The 24,468-nt window shown below is 47.6% G+C and overlaps 1 protein-coding gene across 4 annotated transcripts in view; it reads left to right on the top strand.

Moving 5' to 3' along the window:
• SDK1 (sidekick cell adhesion molecule 1) overlaps positions 1 to 24,468 on the top strand; it is a 972,135-nt gene that overhangs the window by 703,122 nt on the left and 244,545 nt on the right. For all 4 annotated transcript variants that reach the window (XM_008018820.3, XM_073012858.1, XM_073012857.1 and 1 more), the window contains exons 15-17: positions 9,478 to 9,625; positions 10,610 to 10,750; positions 16,109 to 16,290. In XM_008018820.3, the coding sequence (XP_008017011.3) occupies positions 9,478 to 9,625; positions 10,610 to 10,750; positions 16,109 to 16,290 (471 nt within the window). The remainder of the gene's footprint in view (positions 1 to 9,477; positions 9,626 to 10,609; positions 10,751 to 16,108; positions 16,291 to 24,468) is intronic.

The raw sequence follows: 24,468 nt of genomic DNA, 5'->3' as shown, positions 1-24,468 counted from the left end.
CAAAGTCTGGCCTCGGTGGGCCACCTTTGGTGTCTTGACCTGAGGCTCTGGATGTGAGCAGTCTACAGCCTCAAAGCCTGTTCTGGGATCATTTTGGCTGCATCCCTTAGCTGGGGGTCTCATGTATTTCTAAATATCTCAGCTCTTTCGTTCTTAATTTTTTAAGGCAAAAACTTGGTGCATTTTAATCCTGACCTTGCAGACCTTTATGGTTTCTCTAAAGACATATACAACAGAGAAGGTCTTCCCAAAGGGAAGGATATCAAAATGTATCCTGTTCACTCTTTGGTGTTTTGTTTTAAGTAGAAAGTATCTATCTACTTCCTACTCTTTCTTCCCCCTGTTCTATGAAGTCTTTGTCTGGCCTAAGCCTCTTTCTTTCTCAAGCATCCTTAGTGGTTTATCCCTGTCACTCCTGTGGCCTCCATCTTCTCTTCTAGAGAACAGGTCTTCTTCACGAACAGGTCCGTTTCACAATGTTCTTTTCAAATTGTGTTTGTCTTAGCTGTGTTTCATGCCTCAATAGAGTCACATTCATCCGGGGGCCCTCGCAGTCCCCTTGCAGGAGTACAGTCTGTTTCACAAATGTATTTAGCAGCTTAAGCTTGGAATTCTACAGTGCCACTAAAAATTATGTTCCTTTTGTCATTGTAAGAGTTTTTAACTAGAATCCTGCAGAAAATGCTTTGTGTAACCCTTGCATAACTAGTTATTATCTGTGCTTCTCTCTTAATGCCCAGATGAGCTCTGACTAGACCAAGAGAAGCTTTTTCGTAGCCCTGACTGTGTCCGTCTCTGAGCCCAGGCTCCAGCCTGGAGGGGTGCATGGCTCAGAGTGGGAGTGGGTTCTGAAGTCTCACCCCAAGCAGTTTAACTGCATGGAGGCTGAAATTCTTTGTTGTCTGGGCTTTCAAAAACTGTGTTATTTCTGTTCATGTGACGACAGTAATTTGAGGGCACTTTAACATACAGGAGGAAATGTCATTCCTTCCACCAGACTAATCTCAGTAACTCCCTGAGCTGAACACCAAGATATAGGTTGGAGTCTCCAAAAACGTGAAAGTGATTACCCAAAGCACTGAACAACGATAAGAATGGTTTAAAAAACAAGAACTGCAGTAGGGACCTATGCTTGTTTCATTTCAGTTCCTTCCCATACTCTTTATTTTCCAAAATTCTTAAGTGAACTTGTATTATTCTTTGTGGTATATATAATGTACATACATAAACAAGTACATATACACACAAAATATACATAAAATTTGCCATTTTTATCACTCTTATGATGGAAAAAAATATGGTCTGGGAGATGGATATCTGGTTCTCAGGGGTGGATCCAGGTTTTGTTGTGTAATTTTGGAGCTCTTGTTAAGAAAAATAATACAACATTGAAAGAGCCTCTGCTAGGACCCAGGGAGGGCCCGATGCGATGGGAGCCAAGAGCTCCAGGTCGCTCTGTGCATCCTTCTTCTGGAGTTGGCATGAGCCTCCTTCCTGGAGGGCACTGGGCACTGCTGTTTGCAACTCATGGAGCCCCAGCCCTTTGCTGCTGCTCCACCCCATGGACATCAGGCCCCCCAACACTGAGGAGTTCAGCATGAGCCATGTCTGGGACACCTCATCCTTCATCCTCCAGGCTCTAGCCTCAGGAGGAATCCCAGTGGCTTTAACCTCAGCTCTCTGACAGCCCTCGCCCTTGTGTGCCTGGGCATACGTGTGTGGACACACACACACGGATCTGTCTTATGCAAAACACATGACCTTCCACTGCAGGGTCCACACAGGGCCTCCTAATCCGCCACTCCCCTGCCTGGCTCCAGACCAACCATTCGTGATAGGTCTTTCTTTTTTCTTACTAAACTTTGTATTTTAGAGCAGTTTGGAGTGTACAGAATTGTTGCAAAGATGGACCCCTCACCCAGCTTCCCCCGTGACACTAGTGTGGTGCCTTTGTCACAGTCAGTGAGCCCACAGTGACACCTTATTATTCCCTGCAGTCACTGCCCCCTTTCGAGCTCCGCAGTCTCTCCCTGATGATGTCTTTCCCGCTCTGCTGCAGGATCCCATCCAGGATCTGTTTTGTAGAACGTCACTTAATCAGGATTTGTCTGATGTTCTTCTCGTAGCTAGACCGGGGTTGTGGGGCTTTGGGAAGAAGACCAGGGAGGTAACGTGCCATTCTCATCACATCAGGTCAAGCGTGGACCCCGTCAACATGACTCATCACTGTCGATACTTGATAGACCTTCCAGACATGGGGAATTTAACCTGATCTCTACCTAGGGCTAGACTCTCAGCAGCACCTGTCTTGAGTGTGCAGTGCCACCCTAAGGAATGCAGCCTGCTTATACTCGGTGTCTAGAGAGACAGTCTGTTGTGGTGGAGGGGAGCCTCTGATTTAGCACAAAGCCTCCTCTCTTAGCTCCATGGTGGGGGCCTTCGTGGGCATTGCTCCAAGACAAGCTCATCTTCTCCTTCATCTCTGTGACCAAGCCCTTAACTTCCCAGCATTAAATCCTCGGCAACCGTGAGACGTGGAGTTTGCACAAGGAGCATTAATGGTGAGTGGAGAGACCCTGAGCCTTCACTCCATCTGTTTATCATGTGGAAATGAAGATCATCATATCCCCTCCAAGGTTACTGTGAAGGTTGACCATGGACACACACAGGCATCAACAGTAGCTCCAACAGAGTGGGTGCTTTTGTTCCACAAACATGTGTTGAGCTCCTACTGTGTGTCAGGCACTCTTCTAGTTGCTGAGGACCAAACAGGGAACAAAACAGATCCCAAGGGAGCTTAGCCAGTGGATAATTCTTTAAATGGATCACCATGATTATTATAAGCTAAAATATATTTCAGGAGATACAATATGCAGACTGTTGTAGCGAAAACAGTAGTAGAATTCGAATTAGAAAAATAATAAATTTGCACCTAATTTTTCCACTTAACTGTAACCTGGGGGAACTATCCTTGTTTTAATGAAAGCATGTTCATTCTCATTCATAGAAAAATGCAAAGTAAAGCATCAACCAAATTACATTTTTCACCCACCAGTAGACAATGACAATAGTTACAAAACGCTCCATGCTGGCAATGCTGTGACAAAAATAGTCACTTTCTAAGAACTTTTTATTATTAAAAGTACTAAATACAAAAATACAGCTCCAACAACCAATAACATTTTAACCATATGTATTTCATCTGTTCCTCACTTTTCTTTTGCTAGAGTGTTTTAAAGGAAATTCCAGAAATTATGTCATTTCATCCCTAAGTGATCAGTAAGCAGCTCAGAAAGTTGATTACACCTAACAAAATTAATAGTAGTTCTTAATATTAACCTGCTATTCACTCTGTATTTAACTTTTCTATGTGTCTAAAAAGAAAGGTCTTTTTACACTTGAATCAGAGTCCAAACAAGGTCCATCCATCGCACTGGTTGTTTTGTGTCTCAGTGTCTTTTCATCCACAAAACCCCCGCCTACCTCCCCACTTCCTGCCTGGGCAGAGGCCATGACAGTTGTCCTATAGAAGGCCCCAGGTCCTAGATTAGGATTCTGGTGATTCTGGTGTTTGATTGGTTCCTGCACCTTCTTTTTTTTTTTTTTTTTTTTTTTTGAGTCTTGCTCTGTCACCAGCCTGGAGTACAGTGGCGCGATCTCGGCTCACTGCAACCTGCACCTCCCGGGTTCAAGTGATTCTCCTGCCTCAGCCTCCTGAGTAGCTGGGACTACAGGTGCACATCACCACACCCGGCTAATTTTTGTATTTTTAGTAGAGACAGGGTTTTACCATGTTGGCCAGGATGGTCTTGATCTCTTGACCTCATGATCCGCCTGCCTCGGCCTCCCAAAATACTGGGATTACTGCACCTTCTTTACTGCCTGGAGGCTGGATCTGAGCTGCCTTCAGTTTCCGGATGGTTTCTTTTCTTACATGACAGTGTGTGTGCGTGTGTGAATACTTCTCGGGTATCACCGGTACTTCCTGCTGCATAACCCAAGGAGGCACATGACACCAGCTGCTCCACTTCTGGTGATGTTGAGATGGAGCCACTCTAGGTAGCCGCCACCTGTGAAGTTCAGCAGAAGTTATTTAAACTTTCCTGAGTCTTGGTTTCCCAGAGTGAAAAAGAGGTATGAGACCTCCTCCCCAAGCGGGTTTCTGTGGCTACAGCCCTGAAAGCACTTCCAGGCTGCAAACTGCCATGGAAATGTTAGGTATTAATAATATGACGATGCATTTGGCAATTAAGGAAGATCTTCCTGCTGGGCGTGGTGGTTCACTCCTATAATTGCAACACTTTGGGAGGCCAAGGCAGACAGATTGCTTGAGTCCAGGTGCTCAAGATAAGCATGAGCAACATGGCGAAATCCCGTCTCTACAAAAAATACAAAAATTAGCCAAGGCATGGTGGCATGCACCTGTGGTCCCAGCCTGGGGGATGGGATGCGCTGTGGTGCTAGGGGTGGAGTGGAACATGACTGAGGCGGGAGGATCGCTTGAACCCAGGAGGCGGAGATTGCAGTGAGCCGAGATTGCACCACTGTACTCCAGCCTGGGTGACACAGCGGGACCCTGTCTCAAAAAAGACAAGAAAGGAAAAAAAAATCTTCTTTCAAAAAACATGTTCCTTCTTCAGACACCTTTAATTGAGAAAATGGGAATGATCTTTTTTATTGGAAAAAGCTTCGAGTACATTTTCAAAGATTGGAAACCACCAGCTTTTTAACCAACAGCTAAAGTGGAGTCGTGATTCTTTCCTCACGATTCTGGGCCTTACCACTGAGAAAACCAAAGTATAGTGATGCCTTCTGTAGAATGGAGCCTGGCCGGGGACGTGTAAAATCCCTCAGTCTTCTAGATCAGAGAGTCCCTGAAGGGGAAGAAAAAAGGTATTAAACTTTTTTGGGATGGTTTCCTTTATCAAAAGGCTCTTCTGCCCCCCAGCCTCCAAGAGAAGCATCCCGTGGCCCTCTTCTATGAGGACTGGTTGCGGGAGGACCCTTTTAAAGGGATGTTCCTTATTGATTGTCAGGAACAGACTTGCTATTTAAATTTTAACAGTTCTCAGCAAGCTTGCAATTCCAGAGCTGGTGAATGAGCACATCCTTCCCAAACCAATTTTTTTTTTTTTTTTTTAAACAAATCAGGATGCCCAGAGATGGATCGGGTTCATTTGTATTAGTTTTCACTTTAATCTCTCTTCCTGCCAAATCTTTTATCTTTTAGTGGAAGGAGAGAAAGAATAAATAAAGAATCCTATAGTTGCAGCAGGACTGAGCAGAGCCCGGAGGTGCAGAGGAAATTAATAGGCCCTGTTGTCAAATCAAACCGGGCAGCAGACTCTGGACCCTGAGGCTGGGGCTCTGGACTTTCAGGAGCTGTTTACACTTGAGTGAAAAAACAGCCAGGATCAGGCAGGGTCAGGCTGGTGAGATGGGGCCGAGGGCAGGAAGACGGCGTCTCCAGCCTTGCTCTGCCTCTCCCGCAGTCTGATTAATCGCCTCAGTCACCTGGTTACAACAGTTGTCCTCTGGACTGTCTCTGTCTGAAACGACGTTTGTTCACTGTGCCTGACCGAGCAGGTGAATGGCTCACTTCTAGACACTGTGATGTCTGAAGGAAGAAAGGGGTAGAAGAAGACCTTTACTGAGTCCAGTGTCAGTCAAGCTTCCTGCGGGAAAAGATGGCGTTCCTGAGTGAGAGCAATCAAGGAGGAAGTTGTAGAAGGGGAATACTTGCAGAGATGCAGGTAGAGGGGAGCTGTTACCCGGGGCTGGTAGCCTCGGAGCGGGTTTCACTCGTACATCAAAGAGCCTAAGGCAGTTGCAGAACCCCAGAAGGAGAGATTGTGTAAGGCCACCACTTGGAAAAGAGGAGGACCCTTTGGATGAAGGACCCAGGTGGCCCCAGGCAGCCTCCCAGTGAGGGAGGAAGAGCCTTAAATTTGCTCCCCTTGTCTATGGGAAGCCTAAGGGCAGGATCCCTTAGGGCAGAGCTGGGTAGGGAGGGTAGAGCTTGGATTTAGGGAGAGGGAGGTACCCTGGGCCAAGCTTACAGCTAGATGCTTTCAATGTATGTTATTTCATACTTGGGAGCGTCTTGGGGATTATATGTTATCCCCCATCTTTTCATCATTTGGATTGATTGATTGATTGATTGAGATGGAGTTTCGCTCTCGTCGCCCAGGCTGGAGTGCTGTGGCACGATCCCAGCTCACTGCAACTTCTGCCTCTCGGGTTTAAGCGGTTCTCTGCCCCAGCCTCCCGAGTAGCTGGGATTACAGGCACCCGCCACCAGGCCCAGGTAAATTTTTGTATTTTTAGAGATAGGGTTTCACCATCTTGGCCAGGCTGGTCTTGAACTCCTGACCTTGTGATCCACCCGCCTCGGCCTCCCAGAGTGCAGGAATTACAGACATAAACACACATGCAGAAAACACCATGTTCAGCGTTTCTAAGTGCACAGTTCAGTGGCATTAAATACGTTCACACTGTTTTACCACCATCCTTCTCTAGAGCTCTTTTCATGTTGCAAAACTTCTGCCTCACTAAACAATAACTCCCCATTTCTCCTTCCCCTACTCCTCCTACTTTCTGTCTCTGAATTTAACTGTTCTAGATGTCTCATACAAGTGGAATCATATAGCATTCGTCTTTTCGTGACTTATTTCACATCATATACTGTGCTCAAGGTTCATCCATGTTCTGGCATTTGTCCTAATTTCCTTCATTTAAAAAGCTGAATAGTAGCCATTGTATGGGCAGATCGCATTCTGTTTACCCATTCATCCATCGGTGGGCAGTTGGGTTTGCTAGCAATAATGCTCAAAATCCTAAGGAAATTGAACACTCGAACAAAGGATTCTTAGCAAAGCAATTTTACTTCTGTGCAGAGGGGTGCCTCCTTGGCCGGTCGCCATGAGAGCACACCTGAACAAAAGGCACGAGAGCCTTTATTCCTGATGCAAGTCCTGCCCCTGTACCCTTTCCCCGTTGGCTGGGGCCGGGTTGTACAATCTAAACCAATCCCGGTTGGCTAAACTTTTGCTTTTTTTAGATAAGGTGGGCACGTGAAAGAAAGCGGAGAGGAAAGGGGAAGGGGGGAGCTCTATAATGAGCTAGAAAGTGAGTCCTCTTTGCAAATAAGGAAGGGAATGTGAGCTGGTACTGATACCGTCTGGTACTGTGGCATCTAACAAAGGCAAAAAGGAAAAAAAGGGAAAAGGCAGCGGGGTGGAGGGTACTATAAATTAAAGAATAAAAGATTGATCGAGTTCTTTGAAGAGAAACCTCATCATATCCTACAGGTTGCTTCTACCTTTTGGCTACTGTGAATAAGGCTACTGTGAACACAGGTGTGCACATATCTCTTCGAACCCCCTCTTTCAGTTCCTTTGGGTGTATACTCTGAAGCAGAATTGCTGGATTATATGGTAATTCTGTCTGAATTTTTTTGAGGAGCCACCATACTGTTTTCTGTAGCAGCTACCCCATTTTACATTTGCAACAACAGTGCAATGGAATGGAATTTCTCCACATCCTTCCCAACACCTGTTATATTCTGTTCGTGTGTGTGTGTGTTTCTAGTAATAGCCACCCTAGTGGGTGTTAGATGCAATATCATTGCGGTTCTGATTTGTCCACTGTTTTCACAGAAGTTCAAACAAAACTGAACACCCTTAAGTGAGAGAGCTCATCGTCAGCGGTGGTCTCCATGCTTCCTTCTTCTACATACCAGTTCTCTTCAGAATGAGAACGGTATTTCCATGGAAGCTGGACTTGGCACGAAGGGGCCCTGCCTTCTACCAGCCGAGTCCGGTTGCCCTGATACTGGGAAAGACCTTTCGTCTTCCACATTGACGAATGGCTGTTTTCCGTAAGGGAGACTGGTTGGCAAACCAGATCACCACGAGCTGCGTGGTGCCAGTGGAAGGATTTCAGGCTCCCAGAGTGAAAAGGGAAGTTGCTGTGAGTTCTTCCATAGCTAACTGGGAATGCACACATTTTGTTTTTAAAGAAGACACACAGAGAGGGGGATCCTCATCAGCTGCCCATTATCCATGTCACTGGAAATCAAAAGCCAGGAACACTGAAATGCCCAGCTGGTGGTGAAGACTGCATTCCCAGAAATCCATTTTTGGAAGCAGCTTTATTTGAAATTAAAAAGATTCCATCTTCCTAGCCAACTGGCTTCATGCTTCAGAGCAGCTTAACTTTGTGTTAAGGAATCCAGTGAGCAGATTCTGAATTAGTGATAGACATCTCTGTGTGAGGCCACAGAAGTTGCCTTTGAGAGTCTCATTTTCATTTTGGAGCAATTTATGGCCACTGCTTGTGATGCGTAAGGAGCTGGAGCGCATTTCCGATGAGCTCGCAGGCGCGGACTCGCGAATCCCCGCGGTTCGTGCTGTAGGTTTTTGGAGTAGCGGCTGGGATTTTATGTGTGAATGTTGACATGCAGCTGGTACTGTCTGCAGCCTCCGCCTAGCCCAGCACCATGGTAGAAGGCGTGCGCCACCTCTTTCTGACCATCTCTAACGGGGTGAAAGGGACCTTAGCACCACTTCAGGTCAGTCACAGCTCGATTTCCAGAAGAATTTCCCCCACCCAGGTCTTACTTCATTAATAACTTGAAAATTCAGTTCAGGCATCATCGCAATTCAGAATGGAAACCGACAGCGGATGCTGGAAGTCACTGCCAAGACCTTGTTCATTCCAAGGCATCACTCTACAAAATGATTGGGCTGAAAAGCATGTTTAAACTCTGCAAAAAAAAAGAAAAAAAAAAGACGCACACACAAGGGTGTAGGATCTCCAGCAGAACCTTCAGAAGCCTTGCTGGCGAGAGCGCATTTGGCTGGCAGAGTCACTTTTGCACACCTGCTGGAAAGCTGGGTGGGAAGATATTCTAAACTCGCTGTGAATTTCATTACGTCTCTCTCCAGCCAAAGCCACTCAGGGGTGTGGTGGCGTAATGGGTCTGCCACGCAGATGGGCTGCGAAATACACAGCCCATCTGTCTTTATCGTGCTCATTTCCTCTTTTATTAAAATGTTAATGAATATAGTTTTTATTTATCATTCAGTGACATGTGCAGCATCTTTTTCTGGGAGACAAATCTGCAATCTGCCTAACCACGTGAGCCAGCAGAGAACTTTCTCCCCTTACATACCGAACACAGGAATTAGGGAGGTTTTGGTTCCTTTTAAACCGCCACATGCAGGTTGCACAAAATAATCCCTTTGCTCTTTGATGGCGGCATTGGAGGCGGGGAGTTTCCTTTCTGGCTTGCAGATTACTAGCCACCTGACTGCAGCCTCAGTTTTCACACCTGCTCAATGGGATAAGTATTCCTTCTCCTAGTGCTGTCCTGCTAAGCAAATGAGATGTTCCCTGAGAAGGCCTTGGCATTCACCTCTTACTATTCAGACATGCACTTCTGTGGGCTTGAATTCGTTTTCTTCATTCTTTCAGACTCTCCGTGGAAAGTGCATCTGTCAAACGTTGGCCCCGAGATGACAGGCGTCACCGTGAGCGGCCTGACTCCGGCTCGCACCTATCAATTCCGGGTGTGCGCGGTGAACGAAGTGGGCAGGGGCCAGTACAGCGCTGAGACAAGCAGGTGCGTGAATCCCGCCCCAGGTGGGGGCGCGGAACAGCCAGGGGCCTGAATGCCAAACAGAAGCATCACAATAGGTGGTGGAATTGATCACAGCAACCCACTGGCCTCCCTCAGGGAGACCACCCAAAACATGAGCAGAAAAGCCTGTCACAAAGAGGGAAACACCGTCCCACGCAGGCTTAGCTGGGCCTTCCTTCGTTGCTGTGAGGCAGGTTTCTTGGATTTTTCCTGTGGTGACCTGGCTGTGCCTACATAAATCGCTCCTGACAGCACAGCCCTCTGTACACAGGAAATTAAGAGCTTACATGTTTTCCATGTCCTTTGCCCACCCCACTGCCAGGTGGAAGCTGGTGCCACAGTCTTAACAAGTCAACACCCAGCGTGCTGTAAGGGAAGCCGAAGACTGCTCTGTCTCTGCTGAGGCTTTGCATTCCTGAGCGGTCTTCATGCTCTCCCATCCCTGTGAGGGCCGCCTCTGAAAAAATCTCATTCGGAGGTGACATGGGAAAATGGCTTCATCACATTTCAGCACGCCCTCCCCAACCAACCTGAGCTTTCAGTGGGCTTGACTTGTAGAACAGCTGAGCTCTAAATCCCTTTTTCCCCCAAAATGTGGGGGTTTGATATGAGAAATATTGAAAGAGCCGAAAACAGTTTGGGAGGAGTCTGAGACGGCGGGCCCACGAGCGGACGCGTTCAGGTTTACAATCTTTCTAAAGGGCTGAGGTGCTGGCGCTACTCACACAGAACAAAGTCACCTCCGCGCCTTCCTCGCTGCTTGGTTAACTGATTTTCTGTTATGTCGATTTGTGGTAACTGTTTCTCATGTCCTTTCGGTTTTGTGGGCTGTGAGTTTTGCTTTTCTTGAGACCCGATTTTCGTGAGTAGTCAGGCTCAAGATTCAGCAAGATAGATGAAATGCAAAGGAGCCCCCCTTGTTTCTGGTACTCATCTCTCTTGTTCCTACCCGTCTTTTATGTTTAGGTTGATGCTACCTGAAGAACCACCCAGTGCTCCCCCGAAAAATATAGTGGCCAGTGGGCGGACCAATCAATCCATTATGGTTCAGTGGCAGCCGCCCCCAGAAACAGAGCACAACGGGGTGTTGCGTGGTTACATCCTCAGGCAAGTACCCCGTGATTGACCATCTTTAGGCCGCCATTAGAGCTGAGCGTCGATTTCACAGAGGGTTGCAAACTCTAATGTCTGTAAGAGCCAAACAGGAACCAAAGGAGGCAGACCAGGTGTGAGATGTTAGGGAGTGGTGGAGACTGTGGCAAACTGGAGTGCACAGACCAGCGTGGGCAGCCTTACAGAGACGTTCTGTGCATATTTGACCATAAATGGCACACACAAAACTGGTGTCGGGGTAGCATTTTGGCAGGAGAATGGAGGGAGTATTAGGGGTTGGAAGCAAGGTATAATATTCATTGTGCTTTTTTTTTTGAGATGGAGTTTCACTCTTGTCGCCCAGGCTGGAGTGCAGTGGCACGATCTTGGCTCACTGCAACCTCCGCCTCCCGGGTTCAAGCAATTCTCCTGCCTCAGTCTCCCGAGTAGCTGGGATTACAGGCGTGTACCACCACACCTGGCTAATTTTTGTATTTTTAGTAGAGACAGCGTTTCACCATGTTGACTAAGCTAGTCTTAAACTCCTGACCTGAGGTGATCTGTCCCTCTCAGCCTCCCAAAGTGCTGGGATTACAGGCATGAACCACCGCATCTGGCCTCATTGTGAGTCTTTTGATTCCATTTAAGTTTTCAACCAAGGGCATGTGTTGTTCAATACAGTAATTTTAAATTAAGAATAATTGATTTGATGTAGTTATTAGCCAGTTGTCACCATGCTGGTGTGTTGTTCACTAATGCCAGATCTTCTAGTATTTCCAGAAATTAAAAAATCTAGCTTTGTACCTGAAACCTCACAACTTTTAGATGTTGGGAATGAAATCAATATATTTGGAAACAAAGGGCAGGGCTAACGCACACTTCTGCAGGCCAGATGTGGCTGAAGGTTAGCCAGGGTGCTATCTTTGCTTTATAAAGGACAGTTAGACTTCTAGAATTGTTGGGAACATGGTATCTGAACTTGTCTGTGTTTGAGAGAAGAAGCTTCCTTTGCCAAAACTGCTAATTTTAAAATTGCACCGAACATGATAATCGCAGTGGTCTGTTGACACAAGTAAAAGAAAAAGTAAAGCAGAATTGCATGATAATTATTAAATCTCTTCTAATAGATTGCAGCACTGTGGACAGATTTGTTAATTTTGCCAGTGTTACTGGGGCAAGAACAGTGGGTATCCCCTTATTCCCTTCCTGGGCTCGTTCCAAGTGTCTGATCAGTAAATAGTGGCTAACAAAGGTCATCAGCAGATTTAATTTCTTAGATAAATGTAAGAAATTGGGAAATGCTGCGTCTTCAGCTTCATTATCCTTGTGTATGAAGGGCAACACCTTCCGTGTGTGTGTGTGTGTGTGTGTGTGTGTGTGTGTGTGTAGTCATCCATTCATCGTTTAATATGTGTTTTTCTATATGCCTGGAATATTTGCCTGTCAAAATCAATTTGCCGCTGTTTTCAAGTTTTTCCTCCAGTGTTGAGATTCTCCTCTAAATGTAACCCAGACGGTGACCCACCTGAAGTGGTTTAAATGGGCTATCCCCAGGGGTACACAAAGAGCTCCAATCAATAGCAAAGTCCCTTTTGTCTCGAGGCTCCAACTGTCCTTCCTCATTTCAAAGAAGGGGGAAGAGGAGCTTGCAGTTCTGTCCCCTCGGGGTAAGGGCCTTGGGCTCTGGTTCCTGTTGATCCCCTGGGACAGTTCCTAATTGCCTGACCTCCTCCGCTCCAGAAAACAGCCCGTGTCCCCGCCGCCTGCCTGTGGCCGAGGGCTCCTGTGGCACTGCTGCTCTTGCCCCTGCCTTAGCCATTCCCTCTCGTTCTGCACCCGTCCACTAATGAGAATAATTGGCCGCCCTCTCTACCCAGCCGCACAGGCCTGTCATCCCTCTGTCTCTGCCTTTCTCCAGCACGTGCAGAAAGAGTTTCCTTAGGCTGAAGCTGTCAAGTAAGGACTTTAAAAGTCATCCCACACAACCAGGCCCAGGGCACAGAGTTTAATAATAAAATCTCTCCGATGTTACGAGGCCACGTCAGGGACTGCACATTTCTCTATTTTGCAGGATTACTACCGTTAAAAGGATTTTCTGTGATGGGGTCAGTAGAGTTGGGTGCTGGGGATGAGGGCATCTTCTGTATTTTCAGGAGCTTAAATCCAGAAAGCCCTAAGATGAGGGTGTGCACTACCCTAGGCCTGTGAATATCAAAGTTTTCAGAAATTAAAGAGCCATGCCAAAATGAATTAGCTTAGAAACATTTCCGCATAATCCTCCAGTCTGCACATCAGCTCTCTGTTTGCGAGTGTGTATCCTCCAGGGCACAGCCTCTGTGTCAGATCCGAGGCACAATGCAAGGAAAGCAAAGAGAAATAAATCACTTCTGTGGCTCCAGCCATAAGAAGTAGTTAGGATGCGTGTGCAGTAATAAAATATTTATAATAATAGGCAGGGTGTTTCTTTGAGAGGAGCACAGGGGTTATGTCCTTTAAAAACATTCTCCTGTTTATTTCTGTATAAAAAATCATCTTGTTCTGGCCGAGATGGTCTCCTGGGCAACATATCCTACTAGCAAGAGGAGGCTGCCCTGCACTTCTGTTATTAATTGTGACCTTCTTAGACATCCTGTGACTATTACAAAAGCACTCGGAGCCACTGGTCAGAATGGGCCAACATGCCTGTTCCGGAGGGGAGCACAGGCTCTTCGGAAGATGTGAATTCTGCAGTTTGTTTTTCACAGTGGTATAAAGAGTGGTCCCGGAGAAGATGGGTGGCTCATGCAGGTGTAGTTCCTTATAACTCACAGTTATCTCTTCCATACTTCTCAGGAGAAGAACGGTGTTTAAAAATATATATATATTTAGGGAGTGCTTTACACCTTCACATCTCTTGTACATTCAGTGTCTCCTTTGACTCTTGCAACAAGCATGGAAATGCTACTGTCATTCCCACCTTAAAGAGGTGGAAACCAAGGCTCGGAGAAGTTTGGAATTTTCCCAGCACCACCCAGCTCCTGAGTGGTTGTTGAGCAAAGTCTTCCGATGCTGGTTCCTCGGCTCTTCCCTGGACTGTGCATTGTGTAGCATTGGGTCCACATGAGGAATCCTTCTCAAGGGCCATCCTCATTCCGTCGTAGTGATTACAGACGGTGCTTGGGGCCAGCGTGCCCAGGCTACTCAGGTGCATGGTGTGGGCACGAAGTCAGTTTCTACCTTTTCCCAAATGGCTGTCTCAGTCCCATTTGTTTCAAGAGTTCATCTTTTGTAGATGGTGAATGTAAGTGGAAATACCTGTCACACAGGTGAATCCATGCCAAGCCTTTCTCCCAGTGTCCCACTGCCTTGAGGACCATCATGCTACGTCGGTGACCTGAACACCCCCTGGGAATTGCACGTATACTTGCTTGGTGCCGGCCCTTCAGTAAAGGAGTCAGAGGTGGACACATTATGAAGCCAAAACGTGGTTTGATAACTTGACTTTCATTTTTGCCCATCACGGAATAAGGCCGTCCCTTCCCTGAGTCTCCCACCAGGCAAGCCCAGGGGCCACTTGCTCCTTTCAGGCAAGAGACAGAAGGCAGCCCGGTACCTTCTTGCTATTCAAGGGCCGTCTGCTTTTGATCATTTGTTTTCTATCAAACAGGCCCCACCAAGTGCACATGGTCAGCAGCAAGAGGGAACGAGAGGATGCTCTCGGAAACTCCTGATTTTGGTGAAGAACCTTGTATGACCATTTCACGATTTCCTCACTTCATTTTCAAGCCGTCCCTCTCTTGGGAAAGTTGTTTTACATTTTAGGGCCTGAATTTCTGGGTTTCTTCTCTGCTTCGATGTCAGCAGCCTTACTGATGTTCCGGTCCACGCGTGTCTGTCTTGGCTCCTTCCCCTTTGTGCTCAGGTGCCCTGCCCCCGTGGGACCACACAGGTAATGGGCATGGAAACTGCAGAGCCACCGAGCTCAGAGATCAGCATCCTGCAGGAGCCTGAAGATTTCCACACGCCGTGAAAAGCCAGCAGATTTGCTGCCACTCAAGTGTGGGACTGTGAGGCAGGAGCCACTTCTGGGATAGAAATCAGAGGCTCTTGGAAGCTGCAGGATGACAGGGCAGTCACTCCTACTGGGCATGCCCCTGGCTTTACCCAGGGGTGCTGATCCAGGAAGGCTCAGTAAATTACCTGAGTCAGTTCAGTGCATTAATTTCTATAGATCAAATCATGGAGAAACATTTGCTAATCAAAATAATACTATGACAGATCTTCTCTCAGTACACACAGCAATTTCCTAATTTATACATCCTAAGTCCTGAGTTGTGTATATTGTCTTCTTTTTTTATAAGCACTACTTGAAATTTCCGCCTTTAGTACACTCAGAACGTAGTACCCAAGCGCCCACAGAGGTCTTCTACAAAGCAATTTGTCATACTCAGCACTGCACTGGTATTTTAGAAGTTTCAACACCTTTTCAAAGCTGCTTATTCCAGTTCTGGGATGCACTTGGACAAACCCGCAATTCCTAAATGGAGCTCTGTCCCTGGAGACCAAGAGACGGTGCGCCGCCCGCTTCCGGAGCTCCGTCCCTGGAGACCACGAGACCGTGCCCCGCCCGCTTCCGGAACTCCGTCCCTGGAGACCACGAGACGGTGCACCGCCCGCTTCCGGAGCTCCGTCCCTGGAGACCACGAGACGGTGCACCGCCCGCTTCCGTAGCTCCGTCCCTGGAGACCACGAGACCGTGCCCCGCCCGCTTCCGGAGCTCCGTCCCTGGAGACCACGAGACGGTGCACCGCCCGCTTCCGGAGCTCCGTCCCTGGAGACCACGAGACCGTGCCCCGCCCGCTTCCGGAGCTCCGTCCCTGGAGACCACGAGACCGTGCCCCGCCCGCTTCCGGAGCTCCGTCCCTGGAGACCACGAGACCGTGGGCCGCCAGGTTCCGGAGCTCTGTCCCTAAAGACCATGAGACCATGTGCCGCCCGCTTCTGGAAGTCTCCCCACGTTTCATACTCACAAGAGGAAAGTGTTTCTCAAACTGATTTACAGCAACTCCCCGACGGAAATCATGTCTGGAATTTTTGGTCCTAAGTCACTGTAGTCCCTAGACTAGTTACATGTAAAAAGCTGTAATTTTTTCTTAACCATAATGTAGTTGAAATGTCAGTTCCATTTTGCCTTGAGCTTATAATCACTGTGAGATTAGAGCACACTTTTCAAAATCATCGAGTTAGGAAATAGTATTGTTTAGGGCTGACCTCTCAGCTCTGCTCTTGTTTATTTACTTCCATTTCCCCGTCACCCTGCGGAATAACTGCGGGTAAACACACTTCCCGAGTTCGGTTATTTCCTGATGGTGATGGGCTTCCTTCGTGGCACAGGTACCGCCTGGCTGGCCTTCCCGGAGAGTACCAGCAGCGGAACATCACCAGCCCGGAGGTGAACTACTGCCTGGTGACAGACCTGATCATCTGGACACAGTATGAGATACAGGTGGCAGCGTACAACGGGGCCGGCCTGGGCGTCTTCAGTAGGGCCGTGACCGAGTACACCTTGCAGGGAGGTAAGCTTGTCTCCAAAACCACAAGGTGGTGGGATCTTTGCCGGGGAATGGGATTTGCAAAGTTTGATTGGAGTATGTTAGAAAGAAAAACAGAGAATTCAATCCGCTAGGGAACGTTTACAAGAAAATTCATCACGTATTTAATGGGATCTCTCCAACTATTCCTCAACGAAAGCAGAACCGTAGACGGGAGACAAATGCTGTTCCAACTGCTTTTTCAGGGACTCAGGAGTTTCTGTACATGCCCTTTAGTGGGTGCATCTAGTCTTGAAAAGCCTGTGGAACTGGATTGTTCTAAATGGATTGATGGTAGGTTTTCGCAGGAAAGTTGGCTGTGGAGTTAGTTCTGTGTGACACTGTAAGCGTTTTTCAAAGAGCACGGTGATGATTCACAGTTTTATTTTTAACGATGGAACTTGATTATTGGTCATCGAATTTGCAACTTGCTACTTTCTTTGGTTGCCCTTTTCATTTACACAAGCAAACAATCTACGAGGTCGATAAAAACCGCCCACACCCCTGGAAAAAATGACCAGACATAAACGTCATAAAGCCAGTGGTTCTTAAATACACGTGGTGAGGCCTGGGCACAGCATGGCAGGCATCTGGTTCCTCCACTGTTTTCTGAAGGATTCAGATCTTAGCCCCAGGAGGAGCGAGGGTTGGGAGGTCTCCTCCACATCTGCATTTCACTGTTACTGCTCTTAGCAGGAATAAATAGACCCTTTCCCAACACAGCCTCCTTTGTCCTACAGCAGCCCAAATCCTTGCCCAGGGAAGTCATTTTTCTACCGAGTCTAAAACCCTTTTTCACTCTGCGATTTATGCCCTCGCCTGATTCACAGGTGTGATTTTATTTGCTTAGGCATTTTTATTGCTACCAGACCTTGACCTTTTTCAAATGATAAGGTTTCTGACTGCCCACTTCTCTCCCCAAATCATGCCTGAGACCTAATGTTCCTTGATATTACATGCTGTTATTATCATCCCGTATTGATTGGCTGTCTGTTGTCATCTGTAAGTCCATAAATCCTCCTTTATAAATTAAGTGCAGTCAGTTCTGCCTGCACAGTGACTAGCAGAAATATTTAAAATGCAGGACAGCCAGGAAGGACCTGTTCATGTGCAAGTAAATCTTGATTACTCATTCGAGAAGGAAAATGGCTGAAAACCTGGACAGTTAACATTTGCCTTGGTCTATTTAATCAAATAACAATAAATGTAGAAACACTTAAAAAGACTCCTATCGCTATTAGTAATCCCTTGTTACTATTAACCGTGACTGTTTCATTTTATTTCCGGTGCATTTGAGTTCTGCGTGGGGCAGAGGGAAGCGGATCTCCACCTAATTGAGAAGGGCTTTGAGGCTTTGGACTCTGGCTTTTATTCAGTTGGCATTGGAGAACCATGAAAGGCTTAAGATCTGTGAGTGACATGAGCAAAATGCTACATTAGGAGGCGGAATCTGTGCGTGGGTGTGCAGGGAAGGTGGGAGGCAGGGAGCGGAGAATGGCAGCAGGGACTCCAGAGACAAAAAAATGAAGTGATGAGCGTCCCCCAGCTCTGAAGACTGGCAATGAGAAGAGATAGGGATGTGAGTTTGGGTGGGATGCCATTGTTTTCAAAACAGCTTTCATGGATTCCGGGGTCGTGCCTTCCAGCAACACTGTAAACGAATGCAATTCGGCCCCACAAGCACCTCCCAGTACCTCCTGTACAACAGGGCTGGGTATAAAAACAGGAACAGGCCCAGTACCTCCTGTACAACAGGGCTGGGTATAAAAACAGGAACAGAGCCCAGACCCTTCCTCAAAGTGTGGACAGTTTATAGGAAAGAGCAGGGTAAGTTTCATTTTCAGGCACCTGTTCATAGGAAGCTGAACATTAGCTAGCTGGAATTTAGTTGGTCTGAAATCACACAGGCCACAAAGGCAGAACCAGCACTGACATCTAGGCTTCCGAGTCAAGGCCGCTGTTCTCTGAGTGACATCGGCTACCTCTGATGTCACTAGGACTTGAGAGGAGATTTCAGCCTGGTTGGGGAGGGACTGTGCTTAGACTGGTGAGCTAGGGTGCAGGGTTCTCCCTAAGATGGTGGCACAGTGCGTGGGTTCCCACCTCCACGTCCAAGTAGTCTTCTGGATAGGGAAATTACTAAATTATGCTTTGCTCTGGGAATGAACTTTTTTCCCGTATGTGATGAGAACCTGACTTCGATTGGTCCAAATCTGGTTCATCATCTATACTTTTAAAAAAACAAAACAAAACACTATTCATGAGCGAACGTTTGTGACTAATGCTGTATGTGCAGTTTCCTGTCTGCAGCTTGGCTTCTGTAGCAGCACCATCCTTCCCTTGCTTGGGTGTTTGACATTGGGGGTTGACATACAGAGCCCCTCATGGGTCTCGGGGCACCCAGCAGACACAATCGTAATTCCTGTCTTCATGTCTTCTTGATGTCTTCCACCTCGGCACTCCCAGGGGCACCCTCGTGTGGATGTGGGTGGCCCTACCTTCTTCCCTTGTAAGCCCAGTGTGGAAACGCAGGTGGGCCTGTCCTCCCTTTGAAGGGCTCAGCCCTCCCTCTCTGGATGTTTCGGACTCCCGTGTGCTCAGTGGGATGGTAAATGCCCCTGGGGAATCTCCCCAGAGCTTGCTGGGATTGGGTAAGTCGTGTCATGCTTTTCTTCCAGACCCTGGCTCCAACCCTAAACTTATTCCTCGACCACTAGGACGAACATCTCAGGCTTGTGACACCCTCAGAGACGCCAGGCACCACCCACCTGACCCTTCTTTGTTCGAGGGACATGCTTGAGTCCCAGGTTAAATTGGGGGTGATAACACTTACCAGAGCATTAGGACACTGTCCCTTGGATGTGGCTGGGATCAGGCACGTGGCAGGCAGCAGAAGGGAGTGGCCCATGGCCCGGGGGACAGGGCTGGCTCGGCTGGCTGCACAGCCTTGATGCCTTGGTGTAGTCAACTGCACTTATCCCTCAGCGCCCTTCAAAGACCTCCCAGCCAGCCATGCCGCCCCTGAACAGAATGAAGTGAGGGTATGAATTCTGTCCCGAATCCATGTTCCCCTCTGCTACAGGACATGGCTAGGGGAAGATGTCAGACCACCAGTCTGGAAAGAGCTGGGGAGGTGAAGGGAAGACGGGGGCAATGCTTGCCTGGCTCTGGAGGAGAAGACGCAATGAATGGGATGCAAAGGGATCTGCCTAGAAGGTGGCACATGAGGAAACAGAGTGACAAGAGGGACCGTGAATGTGTCAGGGGGACAGTGATGGGGGCACAGTGAGCGCAACGTGTTTCACACACACGTATGTATTCACACATCTTTCTGGATATGTGAGCCCCAGAAAGAGCCCTTCCCGGGAGTCCATCCAGGCCTTCCTCCGTGTTTACTACTAATGTGCCTTCAAGAAGCACCTGTGCCGTTCTGTGCCTCCAGTTTTCATTTGTAAAACTGTGGCATTTACACCTGTCCTGACTCAAAGAGCACTGTGAAGAGAAGATGAGATACTGCATGAGAAAAGGCTTTGAAAACGAGGAGACGTCGCGCACATGCCGGTAGTGTGGCTTTGTCTGTATTCGTTTTTCCACTGTGATGACGCATGTCTACTAGGGTATTTGAATGCTTCCACAGGGGCCATCACACAGGTAGACCTGGGGGCCATCTCCCTGCTGACAGTAAAATCAAACCCAGACACTCAAGAATTGATGTGAGCGCCTGCGGTGTGCGTGGAGCTGTGGGACAGGCCCTGACCCCGAGGGTAGGGAAGATATCTGGTGTGTCATCATCCTTGGGGACCTGCAGTCTGGTCCCGGAGGCGAGACTGACATTCATGAAATAAGAGCAGGAAGTAGAAGAGAGATCAGCCTCACTCATGCACGGTCACCCCTCGGTTATCTGCAGATCGGGGTACTGGGCGTGCTTTGAAGAGTCCTGAGTCAGCACCCAGAGGAACGGTCTGTGAACACAAGGCTGTGCCTAAAGAGGCTCTCCCTGTGACCCACGTGGCGGCGGCACCTCAGAGTTTGCAGCTGTCTGTGTGGCTTCGGAATGGTGTCTGGCTGCTCACAACAGACCCACAGTGACAAGCATAAACAGGATGGAGCTGTGTTTTTACTTCTCTCACATCGGTGGGTGGGGCAGACACAGCGGCAGCTCCAGGGTCATCAGAGAGTCAGGGTTCTTTGTCTGTTTGGCTGCCACTTGGGCATGTGCCTTAGGTCACAAGCCTGCTGTTGCAGTGCCAGCCATTGCATCCCCACTCTAGAAGGCAAGGAGGAGGAAGGCTCAGGGTGTGCCTCGGGAACGAGTATGCTCACCTTCAAAGAACTTTCTTAAAAGTCCCATTGGCTGCTGACTCTGCTTACAATTCCTGGAATTCTCTCTGTGTGGGAGAGACTGGCAATGTGGCCTTCCAGCTGGACACATATCTGTCCCTTATTAAGGAAGGGAGGGGAAATGGATATGGGAGGGGAAGCTCACAGCTTCTGCCTCACTTTCTTTTTTTTTTTTTTTTTTTTTTTGAGACGGAGTCTCGCTCTGTCGTCCAGACTGGAGTGCAGTGGCGAGATCTCGGCTCACTGCAAGCTCTGCCTCCCAGGTTCATGCTATTCTTCTGCCTCAGCCTCCCAAATAGCTGGGACTACAGGCACCTGCCACCACGCCCGGCTAATTTTTTTTTTTGTATTTTTAGTAGAGATGGGGTTTCACCGTGTTAGCCAGGAAGGTCTCGATCTCCTGACCTTGTGATCCGCCCGTCCTGGCCTGCCTCACACAGAGTGAAAACTGCCAAAGCACAGGTCCTCCAGGCCACGGCTTCCCATCCATCCCCTGAGGGCCCCTTAGCCTCAGGCCCCCAGCTCCGTGGGGCTGTTTGGACGTCAAGTGTTCAATGCTTATTTGCTGCTGGGAACCGCACTTAGGGGCCTGAAGTACCCCCCCAGCTATTAGCACTGATTGTCAAGGCAGCCTAGAGGCCTGAGTAGGTCCTTGAAGCTGAAAAGGGAGTAATTAAAATGCCTGTAAACTGAGAGGGAAAGCATAACTCATGAAATTAATTATTTGTCAGCATAATTTGGGAAATTATTGGAATGTCTACAAACAGAATTTGACAGCAGGTCGGAGAGCATGCAGAAGGCAGGAAATGCCCAGCCAGGAGGAGAAGGAAGCCCTAGGCCAACCAGCCTCTTTTCTCCTCCTCCCTTCAGTGAATGGCAGCTTGATGCATCTGGGGAAATGGGATGTAATTCATCTTGACTTTAATACGGCCCTTGGATTGAGCTCCTCCTGAGAAAGTATCCAAATGTCAGGGAAAGATGGTGCAGTGTACGCTACCATTAGGTGGCTGTGGAACTTGTTAGACTGCCCATCTCCAAGAGAACTCAGCAGTGACACAGTATTTGCCTGGGCTGAGGGAGGGAAGGGCATGCAGGCACCAGCAGCAGGCATGGAGCAATGGAGAAGCTGTTTGCTGCAGGGGGAGGTAGCAGCTCATTCTTCTAGAGCACAGATTTTTGGTCTCAAATGTGTTTCCTTCAAGGCAACTCCTTAAGGAAGATTAGCAGCGTGTAGTGAGCGCAGTGCGATGTTGACTCCTGAAGCCATTTGAACCCACTACTCACTGGTCACATGCCCGCCCTTCCTTCCTTCCTTCCTTCCTTCCTTCCTTCCTTCCTTCCTTCCTTCCTTCCTTCCCTCCCTCCCTCCTTCCTTCCTTCCAACCTTTCTTCCTTCCTTCATTCCTTCCTTTTTCTTTCTTTCTCGGAATCTCGATCTATCACCAGTGCAGTGGCACGATCTCGGCTCACTGCAAGCTCTGCCTCCCGGGTTTACGCCATTCTCCTGCCTCAGCCTCCTGAGTGACTGGGACTACAGGCACCCGCCACCACGCCCCGCTAATTTTTTTTGTATTTTTAGTAGAGGCAGGGTTTCACCGTGTTAGCCAGGGTGTTTCAATCTCCTGACCTCGTGATCCGCCCGCCTCAGCCTCCCACAGTGCTGGGATTACATGCATGAGCCACCGCGCCGTGCTGAGCTTTTCTTTTCAATCCCATTTATGGCTGAGATATATTTAAAATACGTGGTTTGTCCACTCCAGTTCTTTGCAGGCTCTCGGCATGGGCTAGCACCTTGGACACATGGGGATTACTTAATATAAACTTTCTAACTTTCCTGACTTTTCTTATCCCCCTTCATCCACCATCCCCCATTATCTTGTCGGCCAATCCCATTTAATAGATTTTATTAACAGTGCCTCCATGACCTTTTCCACTCAAGGCATTTTAAAATGGGACATATTAACTTACAAATTGAGCAGCAAAGCTCTAATACAGTTTCAGCCAAGTGAACTTTCTGAGGGGTGAGAGGAAAGGTTGGCGCTGCCACAGAAGCTGTGGCCTGAAACTCCGACAGACTCAGTTCCACATGTCAAATTTCCATGATGATTACCCACGATGAAATGGAAAATAACTGAAATTTACTCAAGAATTTTAAATTTAAATAACTGAAATATACTCAGAAATCAATACGCTTTTGGTATCGCGTGGAAAAAATTCTGTAGAGTGTGAGTTGGGTGTAACTGAGTGCCCAATATAATTAGAAACATTTTTCTTACTGCCAGTGTTTACTTCAGCAACTTTCTAATAATGTAGCTTGGGGGGGAGAGTACTGTAGTCATTCAAAGCACTCAGTAGTTCATGTTCGATGCTGACTTGCTGTTTGGCTCACAAATTCAGTTTTTGTTAGAAATTGTTCAAACAGTGATGAAAGACACAGGAAGAAAGAATGTGGCTGTGAAGTTTTCAGGTGAACCTGAGTGTGGAATACTAGACACTGCCAGGAGGTAAAATGTAATTGATCACAGTTTTGTCCTAAAAGAAGCCCGTATGGATTAGCAAACTCCTTGTATCCATTTTTTAAATTCATCCATTAAAACGCAGATGTTGGTTTTTCTACAGGGGGTCCAAAGACAAATTGTGCTATAAATCATCATCATTCTGAGCACACCAAGATTTTCCTTTTTTTTTTTTTTGGCTTTATTTCTTTATCATTTTCCTTCTTGTAACAGGTATATTTGTGCTCTAATGATTTATTCTGGTTTCAGAACATTACCTTATAATGAAAGAGAAGTATTTCATATTTTAAAAGAAATGGGAAAAACATTTGGTTATCCACATTTCTAAAATATTAGTAAAAGCTCCTAAATGTTCACTAGGGCTTTGAAAGGTTTTCTAAAGTAAGGATTATAAATGAGCACTGTTTGCAAGCCCCATTCTTATCTCCTCTTGGGAAATTCTCAATGTGGCATTAAATGACATTGCACAAAAGATTTGTTTCTCAATCCCTACAACTTTCTAGACCTCAGGCTGTACCTGCAGAATAGGATAATGTTCCAGATTCTCCCAGCATTGCCTAAAACACTAAGTGAAAACTGAACAAAATAGATACGGGATGTTCCATTGGGGTGGGCGTCCTTTGGTCTTTTAGAACCTACAGGAAAGGAAAGGACAGGAAGCTCGCACTTTAGGGGAAGCCACTGTGTACCGGCCTTCACCGTGCTGTACCGCGTCCTTATACTCACTGTCTTACTCCATTCATCCCTGGGGGTCACACAAGATAAGCATCATATCCCTACTGGACAGAGGCAAAAATGGAATCTCAGAGCGGTAACTCACTCTGCCAAGGTGATACAGCTGGGCAATGCTGAGGAATGCCAGGACCGAAGCCTAGGTCTGCTGGGCTCCCAAGCCCTGGCTACCATCTGCCATCACTACCATTTATGTTTCGTTTTTTCATTCTGTATGTATCAGGCCAGGTGAAAAATGGCTTCCAGATTCCTACAGCCATGTGTATATGGCATAGAAAAGACGTGGGCGCGCCTCTCACTCTGCTGCCACGTAGGGTGGGTTGGCAGTGGTTTCTGGGCACTTCGGACTGCAGTGCACAATGAAAACTCTGTTTTGTGTTGAAACCCAGCACGCACACACACACACACACACGCACACACACTGAAACAGAGCGTCCATGGAACAATAGTGACTCTCCCAGTGTATGATGTACTTTGGTATTTTCTGTTCTATTCCGTTCTGTTTCATTCTTTAAAACAATGCTGCTGCGACCACGGAATTGATCTCCCTATCCACGAGTGCGTTCGTGACCTA

The sequence above is a fragment of the Chlorocebus sabaeus genome, chromosome 28, assembly GCF_047675955.1.
Source record: "Chlorocebus sabaeus isolate Y175 chromosome 28, mChlSab1.0.hap1, whole genome shotgun sequence".
Classification (NCBI taxonomy): Eukaryota; Metazoa; Chordata; class Mammalia; order Primates; family Cercopithecidae; genus Chlorocebus; species Chlorocebus sabaeus.
Note: the sequence above shows the minus strand (reverse complement) of the source record. Positions and strands in the feature narration are given on the sequence as shown.